The sequence below is a fragment of the Chiloscyllium punctatum genome, chromosome 17 (assembly GCF_047496795.1).
Source record: "Chiloscyllium punctatum isolate Juve2018m chromosome 17, sChiPun1.3, whole genome shotgun sequence".
Taxonomy (NCBI): Eukaryota; Metazoa; Chordata; class Chondrichthyes; order Orectolobiformes; family Hemiscylliidae; genus Chiloscyllium; species Chiloscyllium punctatum.
In genome coordinates this window covers 78,659,404-78,677,614 of record NC_092755.1, presented here as the reverse complement: position 1 = coordinate 78,677,614, position 18,211 = coordinate 78,659,404, and the positions used below count along the sequence as shown (strand labels likewise).

At 51.1% G+C, this 18,211-nt stretch overlaps 1 protein-coding gene across 13 annotated transcripts in view; it reads left to right on the top strand.

Moving 5' to 3' along the window:
* rimbp2b (RIMS binding protein 2b) overlaps positions 1 to 18,211 on the top strand; it is a 389,940-nt gene that overhangs the window by 232,696 nt on the left and 139,033 nt on the right. For all 13 annotated transcript variants that reach the window (XM_072587662.1, XM_072587667.1, XM_072587660.1 and 10 more), the window contains 2 exons: positions 94 to 198; positions 2,955 to 3,005. In XM_072587662.1, coding sequence (XP_072443763.1) covers positions 94 to 198; positions 2,955 to 3,005 — 156 coding nt within the window. The remainder of the gene's footprint in view (positions 1 to 93; positions 199 to 2,954; positions 3,006 to 18,211) is intronic.

Here is an 18,211-nt window from a genome sequence, read left to right as displayed (position 1 = left end):
CTCTCTCTCTCTCTCTCTCTCTCTCTCCCTGTTTCTGGGATCCTGGTTTAAACCGTGGCCATTCCTGATGTCCTCCTTTCCCTTGTACTGCAGCATATGCGTGAAGCTGCTGGTCGTCGCCAACAGTTGGAGTTGGAGCATGTGGAGGCTCTCGCCGTTCTCAAGAGCAAGCAGCAAGAGATCGAGCTCCTTCGGAGGGTGAGGCACACCTGGGCCTGGGGGGGTGGCAGTGTGGGGGTGGGTCACACCTGGGCCTGGGGGAGGGGGGGGGCAGTGTGGGGTGGATCACACCTGGGCCTGGGGGGGGGGCAGTGTGGGGTGGATCACACCTGGGCCTGGGGGGGGAGGGCAGTGTGGGGGTGGGTCACACCTGTGCCGGCGGTGGGGGGGTGGGTGCAGCATGGGGTGGGTCAGACCCAGGCCCTGGATCCTGGGCCCTGGGAGGATCAGTGTGGGGATGGGTCAGACCCTGGGGCCTGGGGCAGTGTGAGGGTGGGTGAGACGCTGGAGCCTGGGGCCTGGGACCTGGGGCCTGGAGCCTGGGGCCTGGGGCAGTGTAGGCGTGGATCAGACCCTGGGCCTGGGCCTGGGACAGTGTGGGGGTGGGTCAGACCCTGGGACAGTGTGGGGGTGTGTCAGACCCTGGAGCCTGGGGCCTGGGGCAGTGTAGGCGTGGATCAGACCCTGGGCCTGGGCCTGGGACAGTGTGGGGGTGGGTCAGACCCTGGGACAGTGTGGGGGTGTGTCAGACCCTGGAGCCTGGGGCCAGGAAGGATCAGTGTAGGGGTGGGTCAGACCCTGGGCCTGGGTCCTGAACTCTGGAACTCCCTCCCTAAACCACCTCCCACTTCCCCTTTCCCCCTCTCCCCTCTCCCCAACACCACCACTCCCCCACTCTCCTCCTCCCCTTTCCCTCCCTAAATCCAAGGCCTCAGTCATTTGGGCAGCTTGCCTGTTCCGGAATGTACCATGGACCATCCATTATTCCTGTACAACGATTGAAATAAGTCCCTGCTGAGGGGCCCAGTTTTTCACAATGTCTCCTTCAAATCTGGTTAAACATTTTAAACACCTCAATACCCTCACTGGTTAACCTCCAAAATTCAAGGGATTATGATCTACATAAAATGATCATTTAATCCCTTTAATGCCAGTATCTTCCTGGTGAATCAACACTGCTTCCCCACCCCAAGGCTAAACTCACCCACCCGTTTACAGAGCGCAGACCTGAGCTCACTGCGATCAGGCACAGTTTGAGACAGATTAGATTTTTTAGATTAGATTACTTTACAGTGTGGAAACAGGCCCTTCGGCCCAACAAGTCCACACCGCACCCGCCGAAGCGCAACCCACCCATACCCCTACATCTACCCCTTACCTAACACTACGGGCAATTTTAGCATGGCCAATTCACCTGACCTGCACATCTTTGGACTGTGGGAGGAAACCGTAGCACCCGGAGGAAACCCACGCAGACACGGGGAGAATGTGCAAACTCCACACAGTCAGTTACCTGAGGCGGGAAGTGAACCCGGGTCCCTGGTGCTGTGAGGCAGCAGTGCTAACCACTGTGCCACCGTGCCACCCACTAGCGGAAAGGGGAAGGGGACAGCTGCTACATCACTGTAGTAGAGGGCAGTTGAGCTGAAAGGGTTAACTCGGAGGGTTTGGACTAGCTCCAACCTTAGAGTCATTTCAATATTATCTGAGGGAAGCTCATCCATTCCTGTTTGACGTTTGTCAGTTGGACAGTGTACAGATTGCTGAGGCCTGAGGCCTGAGGCCTGGGTACTGTCTCTGAGGACATAACAAAGTCTTTAACCAAGTGTTAATATTGTTAACCAGCCTTAAGCCAGGGTCAGCTGTGATCTTTACTAGTAACCGGATTTGAAGGGTAGATTGTGAGAAATTGAGTTCCTCAGGAGGGAAGTATTTGAGCCTTTCCTGAACAGAGTTGAATTGGAATCATACATGATCCAGGGAACATTCCTGATGACGGGCTTTTGCCCGAAACGTTGATTTTCCTGCTCCTCAGATGCTGCCTGACCGGCCGTGCTTTTCCAGCACCACACTCTCGACTCCAACATTGTGGAAAAGACAAACTGCTCCAATGAAAGAACCAGTCCAGTCTACCTCTGCTTGGTTGTTGCTCAGGGATGTGCGTGTTCTGCTGGGTCAGTCCTTCACTCATTGACACCAGTAAGCCCTAGGGGCTAGTATGACCAAGATGGGTGAGTGGCAGCATGTTCACCCAGGGGTGATCTCAGAAGAACCAGTTGCCTGTGTCTCTCACAACATACCCGCTCTCAGTTTGGAAACCTGAGCTTGCCCCTCTACCCGGTCAGATCTGGCTGTTCATACCTGGCCCCCACCCAAAATGTTTAATTCTTTCACCGTGTTACCCCTCTGAAGTTGGACTGGACCCAGTCAGTGCCCCATCCCCTTGTGTTCACTGATTCCCCTGTCAGTCTCGACCACATTACAGACATGGAGAACGCTGGAGAAACTCAGCACATCTGGCAGCATCTTTGAGAGAGAGAGAGAGAGAGAGATAGAGACAGAATGAACCCTTCCTCACAGCTGGGGCAAGGTGGTATTGATGCTGAAGGTGTGAGGGGGGGCTGGGGGGGGTGAGGGAAAAGTAATCAGATGAGTGTAGCCCGTGTACCCAGTCTCTCTGATCTTGGTGATAGGCTCCTTCCAATAACTCACTCACTGCTAAATTAAAACTGGTACCTGATTGCTAACTCCTCTCCCTCCATCTGAAATACTGCAGCCAATGTTCATATTGTCAAGGGATACAGCCAGGCAGTGAGCATATGGAGTTGAGGTACTGTCCATTCAATGGTGGAAGTGATTTGATGGGCTGAATGGGCTTTTCCTGAACAAAGTGATGTTTATTTGTATTTGTGAACATGTATTAAAACAGGTGTTTCCTTTACCTGTTGGTACAGGCTCAGGTTGAAGCTAAAAAGGAGCATGAAGGAGCTGTATTACTGCTAGAGGTGAGCATAATATTCCAGATAATCAGCAATGGATTGCAAACATCCCCAATCATTCTTGGTGTTGTTGTTTTTTTTTCATGTCTGATGAGATCTGAGCATCGATAATGGCTGTGCTGCTTTGTCCAGGGACGTTATAGTTAGATCACAAACACGGACAGAGTCATGTAGACGGTGAGGTTCTGGAAGTGTGTGGGTGAATAAACCACAGCAGGTTTGTGGAGGGATCTGTTTGGTGCTGGGAGTGATCTCAGCCTCAGGAACATGGGAATGGACAAAACTCATCCTGCCTAATGTTTCACTTCCAGTCAGAAACAAAATCCTCTTCATTCTAACAGCACGCCAGGCTCCGAATGATGTTGAATATAAATTGGTTTACGGAGCATGGAAAGCACTATGTATCAGAACTGATGAGATGACTTTCCATTCCAGTATTGTCAGACAAAAAATTATATTTTGGAAAAATAACTTTCTCCAGGGATTTGGGGAAATGCGTGAAGCAAGAAAATCAGGCAGGGTCAAGGGAAGGGCACAGGTCAAAGAGATTGGGATTAACTGGGGAAAAAACTGACAGTGCTGGAGAAACTCAGCAGGTCTGGCAGGCTCTGTGGAGAGAGAAACAGAGTTGACATTTCAAGTCTGCTATGCCTCTTTCCAAATTAATTGAATGATGACTCTTTCAAAGAGCCAGCACAGGCACAATGGGTGAAATGGCCACATTTCTGATGAGTAAATAATTCACTGTAACCTCTGATAAAATTAGATTTGGGGCGTCCAAGTCTTTGAAATCGAATTATTCTTTGTCATTTTCATCTGAAAATGGCTGTGATGATGATGTTTGTTTCTGAGAGGTTTCAATTCCTTTGGGATTAGTCCTCACCAAGGCCCCTGGTTCTCTTCATTTCCTCCATCTCCCTGACAAACAGGTGACATTGAGCTAAGTCTCAGCTCAGGGCACAACGTTAATGACCACATTCATTGGAAAGTCCTCCTCTTTCCTGGAACCTCCTGCATCTCCTCGTCTCAGGGTCAGCTGCTGCTGACGACATCCTCGTGGATTCCTCACTGCTTTGAGACTGGGACGCTCCTTAACTCCCCGCCCCCGCCAACCCCTGGCACACACTCCTGGCTCCAAACCTCAGCTCATTTGAAACACCACCATCCATGTCTTAACCCCACCCCACCTCCACAAAACCCCGGCAGGTTTAAGCTTATTCACCAACGTGCCCTCCCCCCCCCCACCCCCATTCTGACAACAATTTAATTTTTCAATTCTTATCCTTGTTTTTATAACCCTCTGTACTCTCCTCCACATGGAACAGTAGTTCCCACCAGGACAATGCAGTTGCTTCCCAAATCTCACTTCCTGCATTCCCAACACCAACACCAGGAAATTTACAGACATCACAGAGAGGGAGTGAGGTTTGGGGAGGGGGGAGGAGAGCAAGAGAAAGAGACATAGAGAGAGAGAGAGACAGACACCGAGAGAGACTGAGGGAGATATAGAGGGCGAAGCAGAGAGAGAGAGAGAGAGACAGATAAAGAGAGGGACAGAGGGAGACCGAGAGATACAGGGAGAGAGACAGAATTGGAGAGAGAGAGAATGTGAGAGGGACAGAGCGAGAGAGAGAGACACAGAGAGAATGTGAGAGGGACAGAGCAAGAGAGTGTTGGGGTGCAGAGCTTACTGTGGGACAGTGACAGCGAGGGGGAGCTGACTTTACTCACTCAATCCCCCCCCCGAGCCACTGTGATTTTTCCAATCCTCCCTTGCTGTTTGGGTCAGTTGGTGTGATCCTACGGGGATCAGCCTCAGCAGTTTTGGTCAAAGCTTTCAAGAGGCTGTGGCTATTTGACAGAAGCAATGTGCAGACAGACAGGGAGAAAGCAGGTCAGTGGTACAGTGTCATGATGCTCACTTTCCAAACCCATGACCACAAGAACAAGGGGCAGCAGATACATGGGAACACCACCCCCTGCAAGTTCCCCTCAGAGCCCCTCACCATCCTGACTTGGAAATATCTCACCGTTCCTTCACTGTCACTGGTCAGAATCCTGGGATTCCCTCCCTCAGGGCATTGTGGGTCTACCCACAGCACATGGACTGCAGCGGGTCAAGAAGGCAGCTCACCCCCCACCTTCTCAAGGGGCAACTAGGGACGGGCAATAAATACTGGGCCCAGCCAGTGAGACCCACATCTCACGAATGAATTTGGAAGGAGGTTTGGGGAGTCGATGCTGACCCAACAGGCCGAAGAGCCTCCGTGCAACAATTCTGTCATTCTCATTTCCTGCAGCTCAGAACCTGCGCTGAGCTCAGTGTCAGTGGGTGACGCCAGGCAGCTCCCTATCTGGCTTCACTTCTGTCATAGCTGTCCTTCAGAGACAGCTTCCAGCTGACCCACTGCCCACACCAACTCTCCCCCTCTGAGTCATCCCTGCACCTCATCCACCACCCCACCCCCCCCCACCTCCCCGGGTCAGAGAGAGCTGTCTGTCTCTGTTACCTCTGTGTGTGTTTGTGTGTGTGTGTGTGTGTGTGTGTGGGTGTGTGTATGTATGTATGTATGAGAGTGTGTGTGCGTGTGAGAGAGTGTGTGTGTGATAGACTGTGTGAGTGTGTGTACGTGTGTGAGAGAGTGAGTGTGTGTGTTAGAGAGTGTGAGTGTGTGTGTGTGAGAGAGTGTGTATGTGTGAGAGAGAGTGTGTGAGTGTGTGTGTGTCTGTGAGTGTGTGTGTGTGAGCGTGAGAGTGTGTGTGCGTGCGTGTGGGTGTGTGAGAGAGTGTGTGTGTAACAGTGTGTGTGATTGTGTGCGAGAGTGTGTGAGAGAGTGAGTGTGTGTGTGAGAGTGAGTGTGTGTGTGTGATAGTGTGTGTGTGACAGTGTGTGTATGTGAGCGTGTGTCTGTGAGAGAGTGAGTGTGTGAGTGTGTCTGTGAGTGTGTCTGTGAGTGAGAGTGTGTGCGTGTGCGTGTGAGAAAGTGTGCGTGTGTGTGGGAGAGTGTGTATATGTGAGAGTGTCTGTGACTGTGTGTGTGTGTGTGGGAGTTTGTGTGTGTGACAGTGTATGTGAGTGTGTGTGTGAGACTGTGCGTCTGTGAGTGAGAGTGTGTGCGTGTGTGTGTGAGAGAGTCTGTGTGTGTGAGAGAGTCTGTATGTATGAGAGACTGTGTGTGTGAGTGCGTGTGTGTGAGAGAGTGAGTGTGTGTGTGTGTGAGTGTCTGTGTGAGAGTGAGTGTGTGTGTGAGTGTCTGTGTGAGAGTGAGTGTGTGTGTGAGACTGTGTGTGAGAGAGTGTGCATGTGTGTGTGAGAGTGTGTGTGTGTGAGAGAGAGTGTGTGTGACTGTGTGAGAGTGTGTGTGTGAGTGACTGTGAGAGAGTGAGTGTGTGTGAGTGTGTGTGTGAGTGTCTGTGTGAGAGAATGAGTGTGTGAGTGTGTGTGAGAAAATGAGTGTGTGTGTGTGTGAGTGTCTGTGTGAGAGAATGAGTGTGTGTGTGAGTGTGTGTGAGAGAGTGTGTATGTGTTTGTGAGAGAGTGAGTGTGTGAGAGTGTGTGTGTTAGAGAGACTGTGTGTGTGAGAGAGTGTGCGTGTGTGTGTGTGCGAGAGTGTGTGTGTGTGAGAGTGTGTGTGTGTGAGAGTGTGTGTGACTGTGTGAGAGTGTGTGTGTGAGTGACAGTGTGAGAGTGTGTGTCTGTGTGAGTGTGAGTTTGTGTGTGTGTGAGAGAAAGAGTGTGTGTGTGAGAGTGTGAGAGTGTGAGTGTGTGTGAAAAAGTGTGAGAGTGTGTGTGAGAGAGTGAGTGTGTGAGAGAGAGAGTGTGTGTGTGTGTGAGAGAGTGTGTCTGTATGAGAGAGTGTGTCTGTGTGAGAGAGAGACTGTGTGTGCATGAGAGTGAGTGTGAGTGTGTATGCGTGTGTGCGTGAGTGTGTGTGAGTGTATGTGTGACAGTGTGTGTGTGTGTGTGTGAGAGTGTGTGTGTGAGTGAGAGTGTGTGCGTGTGTGTTTGTGTGAGTGTGTGTCTGTGAGTGTGATAGTGAGAGAGAGTGTGCGTGTGTGTGTGTGAGAGAGTGTGTGTGTGTGAGAGAGTGTGTGTGAGAGAGTGTGTGTGTGAGACTGTGTGAGAGTGTGTGTGTGAGTGACGGTGTGAGAGTGTGTGTCTGTGTGTGTGAGAGAGTGTGTGTGTGAGAGAGAGTGTGTGAGTGTGTCTGTGTGTGAGAGAGTGTGAGAGTGTGAATGTGTGTGAGTGTGAATGTGAGAGAGTGTGTGTGCGTGTGAGTGTGAATGCATATGTGTGAGAGTGTGTGAGTGTGTGTGAGAGTTTGTGTGTGTGAGAGTGTGTGAGTGTGTGTGAGAGTTTGTGTGTGAGAGAGTGAGTGTGTGTGGGTGTGTGAGAGTGTGTGTGTGACAGAGTGTGTGTGAGTGAGAGTGTGTGCGTGTGTGTGTGAGAGAGTCTGCGTGTGTGTGAGAGAGATTGTGTGTGTGAGTGCGTGTGTGTGAGAGAGTGAGTGTGTGTGTGAGACTGTGTGTGAGAGAGTGTGCATGTGTGTGTGAGAGTGTGTGTGTGAGAGAGAGTGTGTGTGACTGTGTGAGAGTGTGTGTGTGAGTGACTGTGAGAGAGTGAGTGTGTGAGTGTGTGTATGTGTCTGTGTGAGAGAATGAGTGTGTGAGTGTGTGAGTGTGTGTGAGAGAATGAGTGTGTGTGTGTGTGTGTGTGAGTGTCTGTGTGAGAGAATGAGTGTGTGTGTGAGTGTGTGTGAGAGAGAGTGTGAATGTGTTTGTGAGAGAGTGAGTGTGTGAGTGTTAGAGAGACTGTGTGTGTGAGAGAGTGTGCGAGAGTGTGTGTGTGTGAGTGTGTGTGACTGTGTGAGAGTGTGTGTGTGAGTGACAGTGTGAGAGTGTGTGTCTGTGTGAGTGTGAGTTTGTGTGTGTGAGAGAGAGAGTGTGTGTGTGAGAGTGTGAGAGTGTGAGTGTGTGTGAGTGTATGTGTGACAGTGTGTGTGTGAGTGTGTGAGAGTGTGTGTGTGAGTGAGAGTGTGTGCGTGTGTGTTTGTGTGAGTGTGTGTCTGTGAGTGTGATTGTGAGAGAGAGTGTGTGTGTGTGTGCGTGTGTGTGTGTGAGAGAGTGTGTGTGTGTGTGAGAGAGTGTGTGTGAGAGAGTGTGTGTGTGAGACTGTGTGAGAGTGTGTGTGTGAGTGACGGTGTGAGAGTGTGTGTCTGTGTGTGAGAGAGTGTGTGTGTGTGAGAGAGTGTGTGAGTGTGTCTGTGTGTGAGAGAGTGTGAGAGTGTGAATGTGTGTGAGTGTGAATGTGAGAGAGTGTGTGTGTGTGTGAGTGTGTGTGTGAGAGTGAATGCATATGTGTGAGAGTGTGTGAGTGTGTGTGAGAGTTTGTGTGTGTGAGAGTGTGTGAGTGTGTGTGAGAGTTTGTGTGTGAGAGAGTGAGTGTGTGTGGGTGTGTGAGAGTGTGTGTGTGACAGAGTGTGTGTGTATGAGAGTGTGTGTCTGTGAGTGAGAGTGTGCGTGTGTGTGCGTGAGAGAGAGTGTGTGTGTGAGAGAGTGTGCGTGTGTGTGTGAGAGAGTGTGTGTGAGTGACTGTGTGAGAGTGTGTGTCTGTGTGTGTGAGAGACTGTGTGTGAGAGTGCGTGTGTATGTGTGTGTGCGTGAGAGAGTGAGTGTTTGAGAGAGTGAGTGTGTGAGAGTGTGCGTGTGTGTGTGAGAGAGTGTGTGTGAGCGACTGTGTGAGAGTGTGTGTCTGTGTGTGTGAGAGACTGTGTGTGAGAGTGCGTGTGTATGTGTGTGTGTGTGAGAGAGTGAGTGTGTGAGAGATTGAGTGTGTGAGAGAGTGTGTGTGTGAGTGTGTCTGTGTGAGAGAGTGTGAGAGTGTGAATGTGTGTGTGAGAGTGTGTCTGTGAGAGAGAGAGTGTGAGTGTGTGTGTGAAAGTGAATGTGTGTGTGTGAGAGTGAATGTGTGTGTGTGTGAGAGTGTGTGTCTGAGAGAGTGTGTGTCTGTGACAGTGTGAATGTGTGTGCGTGTGCATGTGTGAGAGTGTGTGTGTGTGAGAGTGTGTGTGTGTGTGAAAGTGTGTGTGAGAGAGTGTGTGTGTGAAAGAGTGAGTGTGTGTGGGTGTGTGAGAGTGTGTGTGTGTGACAGTGTATGTGTGTGTGTATGAGAGTGTGTGTCTGTGAGTGAGAGTGTGCGTGTGTGTGCGTGAGAGAGAGTGTGTGTGTGAGAGAGTGTGCGTGTGTGTGTGAGAGTGTGTGTGTGAGTGACTGTGTGAGAGTGTGTGTATGAGTGACTGTGTGAGAGTGTGTGTCTGTGTGTGTGAGAGAGTGTGTGTGTATGTGTGTGTGAGTGTGTGTTAGAGAGTGTGTATGTGTTTGTGTCAGTGTGCATGTGTGAGACAGAGAGTGTGTGTGTGAGAGAGAGAGTATGTGTGTGAGAGTGTGTGTGTGAGAGAGAGTGAGTGTCTGTGTGAGAGAGTGTGTCTGTGTGAGAGAGTGTGTCTGTGTGAGAGAGAGTGTGTGCATGAGAGTGAGTGTGAGTGTGTATGCGTGTGTGCGTGTGTGTGTGTGAGTGTATGTGTGACAGTGTGTGAGTGTGTGAGAGTGTGTGTGTGTGTCTGTGACTGAGTGTCTGTGAGTGAGAGTATGTGCGTGTGTGTTTGTGTGAGTGTGTTTGTGTGTGTGAGAGACTGTGTGTGTGAGAGTGTGTGCGTGTGTGTGTGTGAGAGAGTGTGTGTGAGAGTGTGTGCGTGTGTGTGTGTGAGAGAGTGTGTGAGAGAGAGTGTGTGTGTGAGACTGTGTGAGAGTGTGTGTGTGAGTGACGGTGTGAGAGTGTGTGTCTGTGTGTGTGTGAGAGAGTGTGTGTGAGAGAGAGTGTGTGTATGTGCGCGTGAGAGAGAGTGTGTGTGAGTGAGTGTGTGTGAGTGAGTGTGAGAGTGTGAATGTGTGTGTGAGAGTGTGTCTGTGAGAGAGAGTTTGTGTGTGTGAGTGTGTGTGAGAGTGAAATTGTGTGTGTGAGAGAGTGTGTGTGAGTGTGTGTGAGAGTTTGTGTGTGTGAGAGTGTGTGTCTGTGACAGTGTGAATGTGTGTGCGTGTGCATGTGTGAGAGAGTGTGTGTGTGTGTGAGAGTGTGTGTGAGAGAGTGAGTGTGTGTGGGTGTGTGAGAGTGTGTGTGTGTAACAGTGTGTGTGTGTATGAGAGTGTGTGTCTGTGAGTGAGAGTGTACGTGTGTGTGCGTGAGAGAGAGTGTGTGTGTGAGAGTGTGTGTGTGAGTGACGGTGTGAGAGTGTGTGTCTGTGTGTGTGTGAGAGAGTGTGTGTGTGAGAGAGAGTGTGTGTATGTGTGTGTGAGTGAGTGTGTGTGAGTGAGTGTGAGAGTGTGAATGTGTGTGTGGGAGTGTGTCTGTGAGAGAGAGTTTGTGTGTGTGAGTGAAATTGTGTGTGTGAGTGTGTGAGAATTTGTGTGTGTGAGAGTGTGTGTCTGTGACAGTGTGAATGTGTGTGCGTGTGCATGTGTGAGAGAGTGTGTGTGTGTGTGAGAGAGAGTGAGTGTGTGAGAGTGTGTGTGTGTGTAACAGTGTGTGTGTGTATGAGAGTGTGTGTCTGTAAGTGAGAGTGTGTGTGTGTGAGAGAGAGTGTATGTGTGAGAGTGTGTGTGTGAGTGACTGTGAGAGTGTGTGTGTGAGTGACTGTGTGAGAGTGTGTGTCTGTGTGTGTGAGAGACTGTGTGTGTGAGTGCCTGTGTGTGTGCGTGTGAGAGAGTGAGTATGTGTGTGAGTGTGTGTATGAGTGTGTGTGAGAGTGTGTATGTGAGAATGTGTGTGTGAGAGTGTGTGTGTGAGTGTCTGTGTGAGAGTGAGTGTGTGTGTGAGAGACTGTGTGAGAGAGTGTGCATGTGTGTGTGAGAATGTGTGAGAGTGTGTGTGTGTGAGAGAGAGAGTGTGTGTGTGACTGTGTGAGAGAGTGTGTGTGTGTGAGTGTCTGTGTGAGAGAATGAGTGTGTGAGTGTGTGTGTGAGTGTCTGTGTGAGAGAATGAGTGTGTGTGTGTGAGTGAGTGTCTGTGTGAGAGTGAGTGTGTGTGTGAGACTGTGTGTGAGAGAGTGTGCATGTGTGTGTGAGAATGTGTGAGAGAGTGTGTGTGTGTGACTGTGTGAGAGAGTGTGTGTGTGAGAGAGAGTGTGTGTGTGACTGTGTGAGAGTGTGTGTGAGAGTGTGTGTGTGAGAGAATGAGTGTGTGTGTGTGAGTGTGTGAGAGAATGAGTGTGTGTGTGTGAGTGTCTGTGTGAGAGAATGAGTGTGTGTGAGAGAGAGTGTGTGTATGTGTTTGTGAGAGAGTGAGTGTGTGTGAAAGAGTGTGAGAGCGTGTGTGAGAGAGTGTGTGTGTGTGTGAGAGAGAGTGAGTGTGTGTGTGAGAGAGCATGTCTGTGTGAGAGAGTGTGTCTGTGTGAGAGAGAGTGTGTGTGTGCATGAGAGTGAGTGTGAGTGTGTATGCGTGAGTGTGTGTGAATGTATGTGTCAGAGTGTCTGAGAGAGTGTATGTGTGACAGTGTGTGTGAGAGTTTGTGAGTGTGTCTGTGAGTGAGAGTGTGTGTGTGTGTGTGTGTGAGCGTGTGTGTGAGAGAGAGTGTGTGAGTGTGTGTTTGTGTGTGAGTGTGTGTTTGTGTGTGAGTGTGTGTTTGTGTGTGTGTGAGTGTGTGTGTGTGTGAGAGAGTGTGCATGTGTGTGTGCATGTGTGTGTGAGAGAGTGTGCGTGTGTGTGTGAGAGTGTGTGTGTGTCTGTGTGAGAGTGTGTGCGAGTGACGGTGTGAGGGTGTGTGTCTGTGTGTGTGTGAGAGAGTGTGTGTGTGTGTGAGAGAGAGTGTGTGTATGTGTGTGTGTGTGAGAGTGAGAGAGTGTGTCTGAGAGTGTGTGTATATGTATGAGAGTGCATGTGAGTGTGAGAGTGTGTGTGTGGGAGTGTGTGTGTGTGAGAGAGTGTCCGTGAGTGTGTGTGTCCGTGAGTGTGTGTCCGTGAGTGTGTGAGTGTGAGTGTGCGTGAGAGTGAGTGTGTGTGTGAGACAGTGAGTGTGTGTGAGTGTGTGTGAGAGAGCATCTGTGTCTGTGAATGTGTGTGTGAGAGTGTGTGTGAGTGAGTGTGTGTGAGTGTGACAGCGTGAGAGTGTGACAGCGTGAGAGTGTGACAGTGTTTGTGTGTGAGAGACAGTGTTTGTGTGTGTGAGACAGTGTGTGTGTGAGACAGTGTGTGTGTGAGAGAGTGTGTGTGTGTGAGAGCGTGTGTGTGTGAGAGAGTCTGAGTTTGAGAGTGTGTGTGTCTGAGAGCGAGTGTGTGTGTGAGAGTGAGTGTGTGAGAATGTGTGTGAGTGGGTGTGTGAGAGAGAGTGTGTGTGTGTGAGAGAGTGTGAGAGTGTATGTGTGCGTGAGAGTGTGTGTGAGAGAGTATGCATGTGTGTGTGCGAGTGTGTGTGTGTGTGTGTGTGAGAGTGTGTGTGTGTGAGAGTGTGTGTGTGTGAGATTGTGTGTGTGTGAGAGAGAGTATGTGTGTGTGAGAGTGTGTGTGAGTGAGTGTGTGTGTCTGTGAGATTATGAGTGTGTGTGTGAGAGAGTGAGAGTATGTGTGAGAGTGTGTATGTGTCAAAGAGTGAATGTGTGTGTGTGAGACAGTGAGTGTGTGTGTGTGTGAGTGTGTGTGTGTGTGCCTGGGTGTGTGTGAGAGAGTGTGTGTGAGAGAGTGTGTGTGAGTGTGTGTGTCTGGGTGTGTGTGTGTGAGAGGGTGTGTGTGTGAGTGTATGTGAGTGTGTGTGAATGTGTGTGTGAGTGTCTGGGTGTGTGTGTGTGTCTGGTTTTGTGTGTGTGTGTCTGGGTGTGTGTTTGTGTGTGTGTGTGTCTGGGTGTGTGTCTGTGTGAGTGTGTGTGTGTGTGTCTGGGTGTGTGTGTGCCTGTGTGTGTGTGAATGTGTGTGTGAGAGTGTGTGTGTGAGAGTGTGTGTGTGTCTGGGTGTGTGTGAGTATGTGTGTGGGTGTGTGTGTGTGTCTGTGTGTGTGTGTATGTGTGTCTGTGTGTGTGTGTCTGTGTGTGTGTGTATGTGTGTCTGTGTGTGTGTGTGTGTGTGAGAGTGTGTGCCTGGGTGTGTCTGGGTGTGTGTGTGTGAGTGTGTGTGTGTGTGTGTGTGTGTGTGTGTGTGTCTAGGTGTGTGTGTGTGAGTGTGTGTCTAGGTGTGCGTGTGTGAGTGTGTGTGTGTGTGTGCCTGGGTGTGTGTGAGAGAGTGTGTGTGTGAGTGTGTGTGTCTGGGTGTGTGAGTGTGTGTGTCTGGGTGTGTGTGTGTGTGAGTGTGTGTGTGTGAGTGTGTGTGTCTGGGAGTGTGTGTGTGTGTGTGAGTGTATGTGAGTGTGTGTGTGTGAGTGTGTGTGTGTCTGGGTGTGTGTGTGTCTGGTTTTGTGTGTGTGTGTCTGGGTGTGTGTTTGTGTGTGTGTGTCTGGGTGTGTGTGTGTCTGGGTGTCTCTCTGGGTGTGTGTCTAGGTGTGTGTCTGTGTGAGTGTGTGTGTCTGTGTGAGTGTGTGTGTCTGGGTGTGTGTGTGAGTGTGTGTGTCTGGGTGTGTGAGTGTGTGTGTCTGGGTGTGTGAGTGTGTGTGTGAGAGTGTGTGTGTCTGGGTGTGAGTGTGTGTGTCTGTGCGAGTGTGTGTCTGGGTACGTGTGTGTGAGTGTGTGTGTGTGAGTGTGTGTGTGTGAGTGTGTGTGTCTGGGTGTGTGTGTGTGTGAGTGTGTGTGTCTGGGTGTGTGTGAGTATGTGAGAGTGTGTCTAGGTGTGTGTGAGTGTGTGTGTGTGTGAGTGTGTGTGTGTGAGAGTGTGTGTGTGTGTGTGTGTGAGTGTGTGTGTCTGAGTGTGTGTGTCTGAGTGTGTGTGTGAGAGTGTGTGTGTCTGGGTGTGTGTGTGTGTCTGGGTGTGTGTGAGTGTGAGTGTGTGTGTGTGTCTGGGTGTGTGTGTCTGGGTGTGTGTGTCTGGGTGTGTGTGTCTGGGTGTGTGTGTGAGTGTGTGTGAGTGTGTGTGTGTGAGTGTGTGTGTGTGTGAGAGAGTGTGTGTGTGTGAGAGAGTGTGTGTGAGTGTGTGTGTGTGTGTCTGGGTGTGTGTGTGTAAGAGAGTGTGTGTGTGTGTCTGGGTGTGTGTGTGTCTGGGTGTGTGTGTGAGTGTATGTGTGTGAGTGTATGTGTGTGAGTGTGTGTGTGTGTGTGAGAGAGTGTGTGTGTGTGTCTGTGTGTGTGTGTGTGTCTGGGTGTGTGTGTGAGTGTATGTGTGTGAGTGTATGTGTGTGAGTGTGTGTGTGTGTGAGAGAGTGTGTGTGAGTGTGTGTGTGTGTCTGGGTGTGTGTGTGTGTGTCTGGGTGTGTGTGTCTGGGTGTGTGTGTGTCTGGGTGTGTGTGTGTGTCTGGGTGTGTGTGTGTGTGAGTGTGTGTGTGTGTGAGTGTGTGATCTCCCTCTCCAGTCTCCCCACTGGGGTATCCGAGAAACAGAAACTTCCTGTGAGGAGCTCCTTTGTTCCCGGGGCTGGGTGGCAGTGACCTGGCGATATTCTCACAGCCTGCCAATCCGGAAACCCAGGTCAGGTTCTGGGGATCTGGCTTCGAATCACGGTGCATAGTGGGATTTGAATAAAAGTCTGGAATGAAGAGTTTAATGCTGACCATGAATCTGTTGTCAATTGTCAGAAAATCCCACCTGGTTCATTGATGCCTTTTAGAGAAGGAGACCACTGTCCACACCTGGTCTGGTCTACATGTGACTCCAGACCCACAGCATCCCTAACTGCCCTCTGGGTCTGGGGCAATTAGGGATGGGCAATAAATACTGACCTAACCCAGTGATACCTTCATCCCATGAATGAATAAAAAAAATCAAAAGCTCATATAAATCCCAAAGAAAGAACTGTTTCTCCCTCTGCAGCCAGATTGTTTGTGAGACTGAGGACCATGCCCCTGGAGTGGGGCCATATAGACACACTCCACCATTCCCCTCGTGGACTCTCGTTGACCCTGGGTTACCTTTGTCACTCTCTCCAAGGCAGCTTGGTTCCATAACCAGAACCAGGAAGCTAGGAACCAGCTCCTGGAGAGGGCCTGCTTCCTGAAGGATCCAACCTGAAATCACCATTTCATTCCCCACTGAGACACAATCACTGTCCGACTGACCAGAACTGCCTCTATCTGCTCTCAGCCTGAACTCTCACAACCAAACCGTCATGTGAAACTTTATCAGATAGTTTTAAACCGGTTTAAACCATGGACTCACCAAATGTGACAGTAACTTGTGCTTGTGCTGTCTCTGAGCTGGGCATTTCATCTCAATCTCCTTGACTATTCCTCAGCCCTTTCCAAGTTTTCCCACATGCAGCTTTTCTGATTGAGCTTGTTTGATTTTTACCCGACATTTTGAGTATTTTGAGTCCGTTGCCTCTGAGTCGGTGTTCTGTACAGAGGCCTATTGTCACTAACAGTCCCACTCTCCCACACAAACAGGGAGAGTCTGTCGCTGTATCAGTGAGTCCTGCACATGTGACACATCATTCCTCAGCTGCTGCTTGTGAGTCAGACACAGCTGGTATTTCTTTGGGCCTATTCAGGTTGAGCTGATGATTGGAGGCTCAGTATTGGGTCATAGGCATTCCCAACACCTTACAGACAACATAGACTGCCCCTTCCCCTTCCCATTCCTCAATTTCCTCACTGCCTTCCCTTCCTGTCCCATCCCTATTCTACTCTCCAATCTCTCCCTGCCATCTGCTCGCCTCTCGCTCCTCCCTCCCCCCTTCCCCTCCTCCCTCTTCCTTTCTCTCCCTCCCCTTTGAAGGGCTTGGGTGTGGCTCAATGACATGTGATGATTATCAGAGTGAGGGAATAGGGCTGCTGGTGCTGAATATTTCCATGCTGTGTGGAATCAATCATTGACCCTGGATCATTCTGGGAAAGTTGTGTTGTGGTCAGATTGTGCAGGTCTGAGTTCGGGAGGGCGTTAACATTCTTGGCTCACCCTGAAGATTCACTATTTATCCTGAACTCACTCCAAATTGTAAACGAAGGAAACCCTCATTTTCTACACCCTGCCAGAGGGAGCTGAATGACATTCAGGAGTGACCTTGTGTCCTGGGACATCTGATGGTGCCTCCAAACAGCTGGGTCCCCCCATTAGGCTCATCACGCATTGGTTTATAGTGTCACTGCTTCAAGTCTCGACTGTTCCTGACCTGACAGACTTGTCCAAAGACTCACTCTGAGAATGACATTGGAGTTTAATTATAAGACGGTATAACATAGGGGGGGGGCGGAGGTAAGGCCATTCAGCCCATCGAGTCAGACCCACCATTCAGTGAGGTCATGGCTGATCTGATCATCATCAACTCCATATCCCTGCTGTTTCCCAGGAACCCAGACTCCCGTACTCAGTCCAAATCTGTCTCAGTCATGAATATATTTAATGGCCCAGTCCCAACTGCCCTCTGCAGGAAAGAATCCCGCAGATGCACCACACTCTGAGAGAAGGAATTTCTCTTCATCTCTGTCTTCAATGGCTGACCCCATATTCTGAGATGGTGCCCTGTGCTCCTCGACTCTTCCACAGGGAGAAACAGCCTTTCCACATCCCATCCTGTCGAGTCCCTAAGAGTTCTGTATATTTCTGTAAGATCACCTGTCATTCGGTTAAACTCCAACAGGCCCAACCTACTCAGTCTTTCCCCATGAGGCAGTCCCTCCATCCCCGGGGTCAGCAAAGTGAACCTTCCCTGGGCTGCCTTTCGATGGTAGTATCCCTTTCTCTGGATAAGGGGCCCGAACCTGTCCAGCCGGGGCCTGGCCTTGAATAGTTTTAGGAAACCCTCCCTGGCTTAAAGTCCATTCCCATCAAAACAAAGACCAACTCTCTATTTGTCTTCTCTATTCCCCACTCTAAGTCAAAGCTAGATTTTTGTGACTCACACACAAGGATTCCACCCCCTGCACCAAATCCCTCGATCCCACACTTTCCTGTGGGACGAAATGAGATTTCTCTCTAGGCATCCTGCCAAGGTGTGGGAGCACACATTTCCCCACACTCTAATCCATCTGACAAATTCCTGGACCACTCTTTCAGCCCGTCTCTAACCCTCTGCAGATTCTTTCTTCTCCTGCATCATCCAGAGGCTGGAGGCACTTTCTGAACGAAAGGTGGGCATTCGCCAATGTTTTAGTGAACATTGACAAAACGGTCCCACTTAACCGAACCTGGGGGCAATGAATCAAAACACTGATAGATCCGGGGTGGGGCGGGGAGAATGCTCCTGTATCCAGAGAGCAGGGAGTATGTGGGATTCACATCCACAACATAAGAGTAGGCAAGGGGAGTCACACTAATGTTTAAACAGAAACTGGATAAACAGGACAGGGGGGGAGAGAGGGAAGGAGAGTGTGGGGACGGGGGAGAGAGGGAAGGAGAGTGGGGGGAGGGGGGAAGAGGGAAGGAAAGTGGGGGGAGGGGGGAGAGAGGGAGAGGGAAGGAGAGTGGGGGGGAGGGGGGAGAGAGGGAAGGAGAGTGTGGGGAGGGGGGAGAGAGGGAAGGGGAGTGTGGGGAGGGGGGAGAGAGGGAAGGAGAGTGGGGGGGAGGGGGAGAGAGGGAAGGAAAGTGGGGGGAGGGGGGAGAGAGGGAAGGAGAGTGGGGGGAGGGGGGAGAGAGGGAAGGGGAGTGTGGGAGGAGGGAGAGAGGAAGAGGGAAGGAGAGTGGGGGGAGGGGGGAGAGAGGAAAGGAGAGTGGGGGGAGGGGGGAGAGAGGGAAGGGGAGTGTGGGGAGGAGGGAGAGAGGAAGAGGGAAGGAGAGTGGGGGGAGGGGGGAGAGAGGAAAGGAGAGTCGGGGGAGGGGGGAGAGAGGGAGAGGGAAGGAGAGTGGGGGGAGGGGGGAGAGAGGGAGAAGGAAGGAGAGTGGGGGAGGGGGGAGAGAGGGAAGGAGAGTGGGGGGAGGGGGGAGAGTGGGGGGAGGGGGGAGAGAGGGAAGGAGAGTGGGGGGGAGGGGGGAGAGAGGGAAGGAGAGTGTGGGGAGGGGGGAGAGAGGGAAGGGGAGTGTGGGGAGGGGGGAGAGAGGAAGAGGGAAGGAGAGTGGGGGGAGGGGGAGAGAGGGAAGGAGAGTGGGGGGAGGGGGGAGAGAGGGAGAGGGAAGGAGAGTGGGGGGAGGGGGGGAGAGAGGAAAGGAGAGTG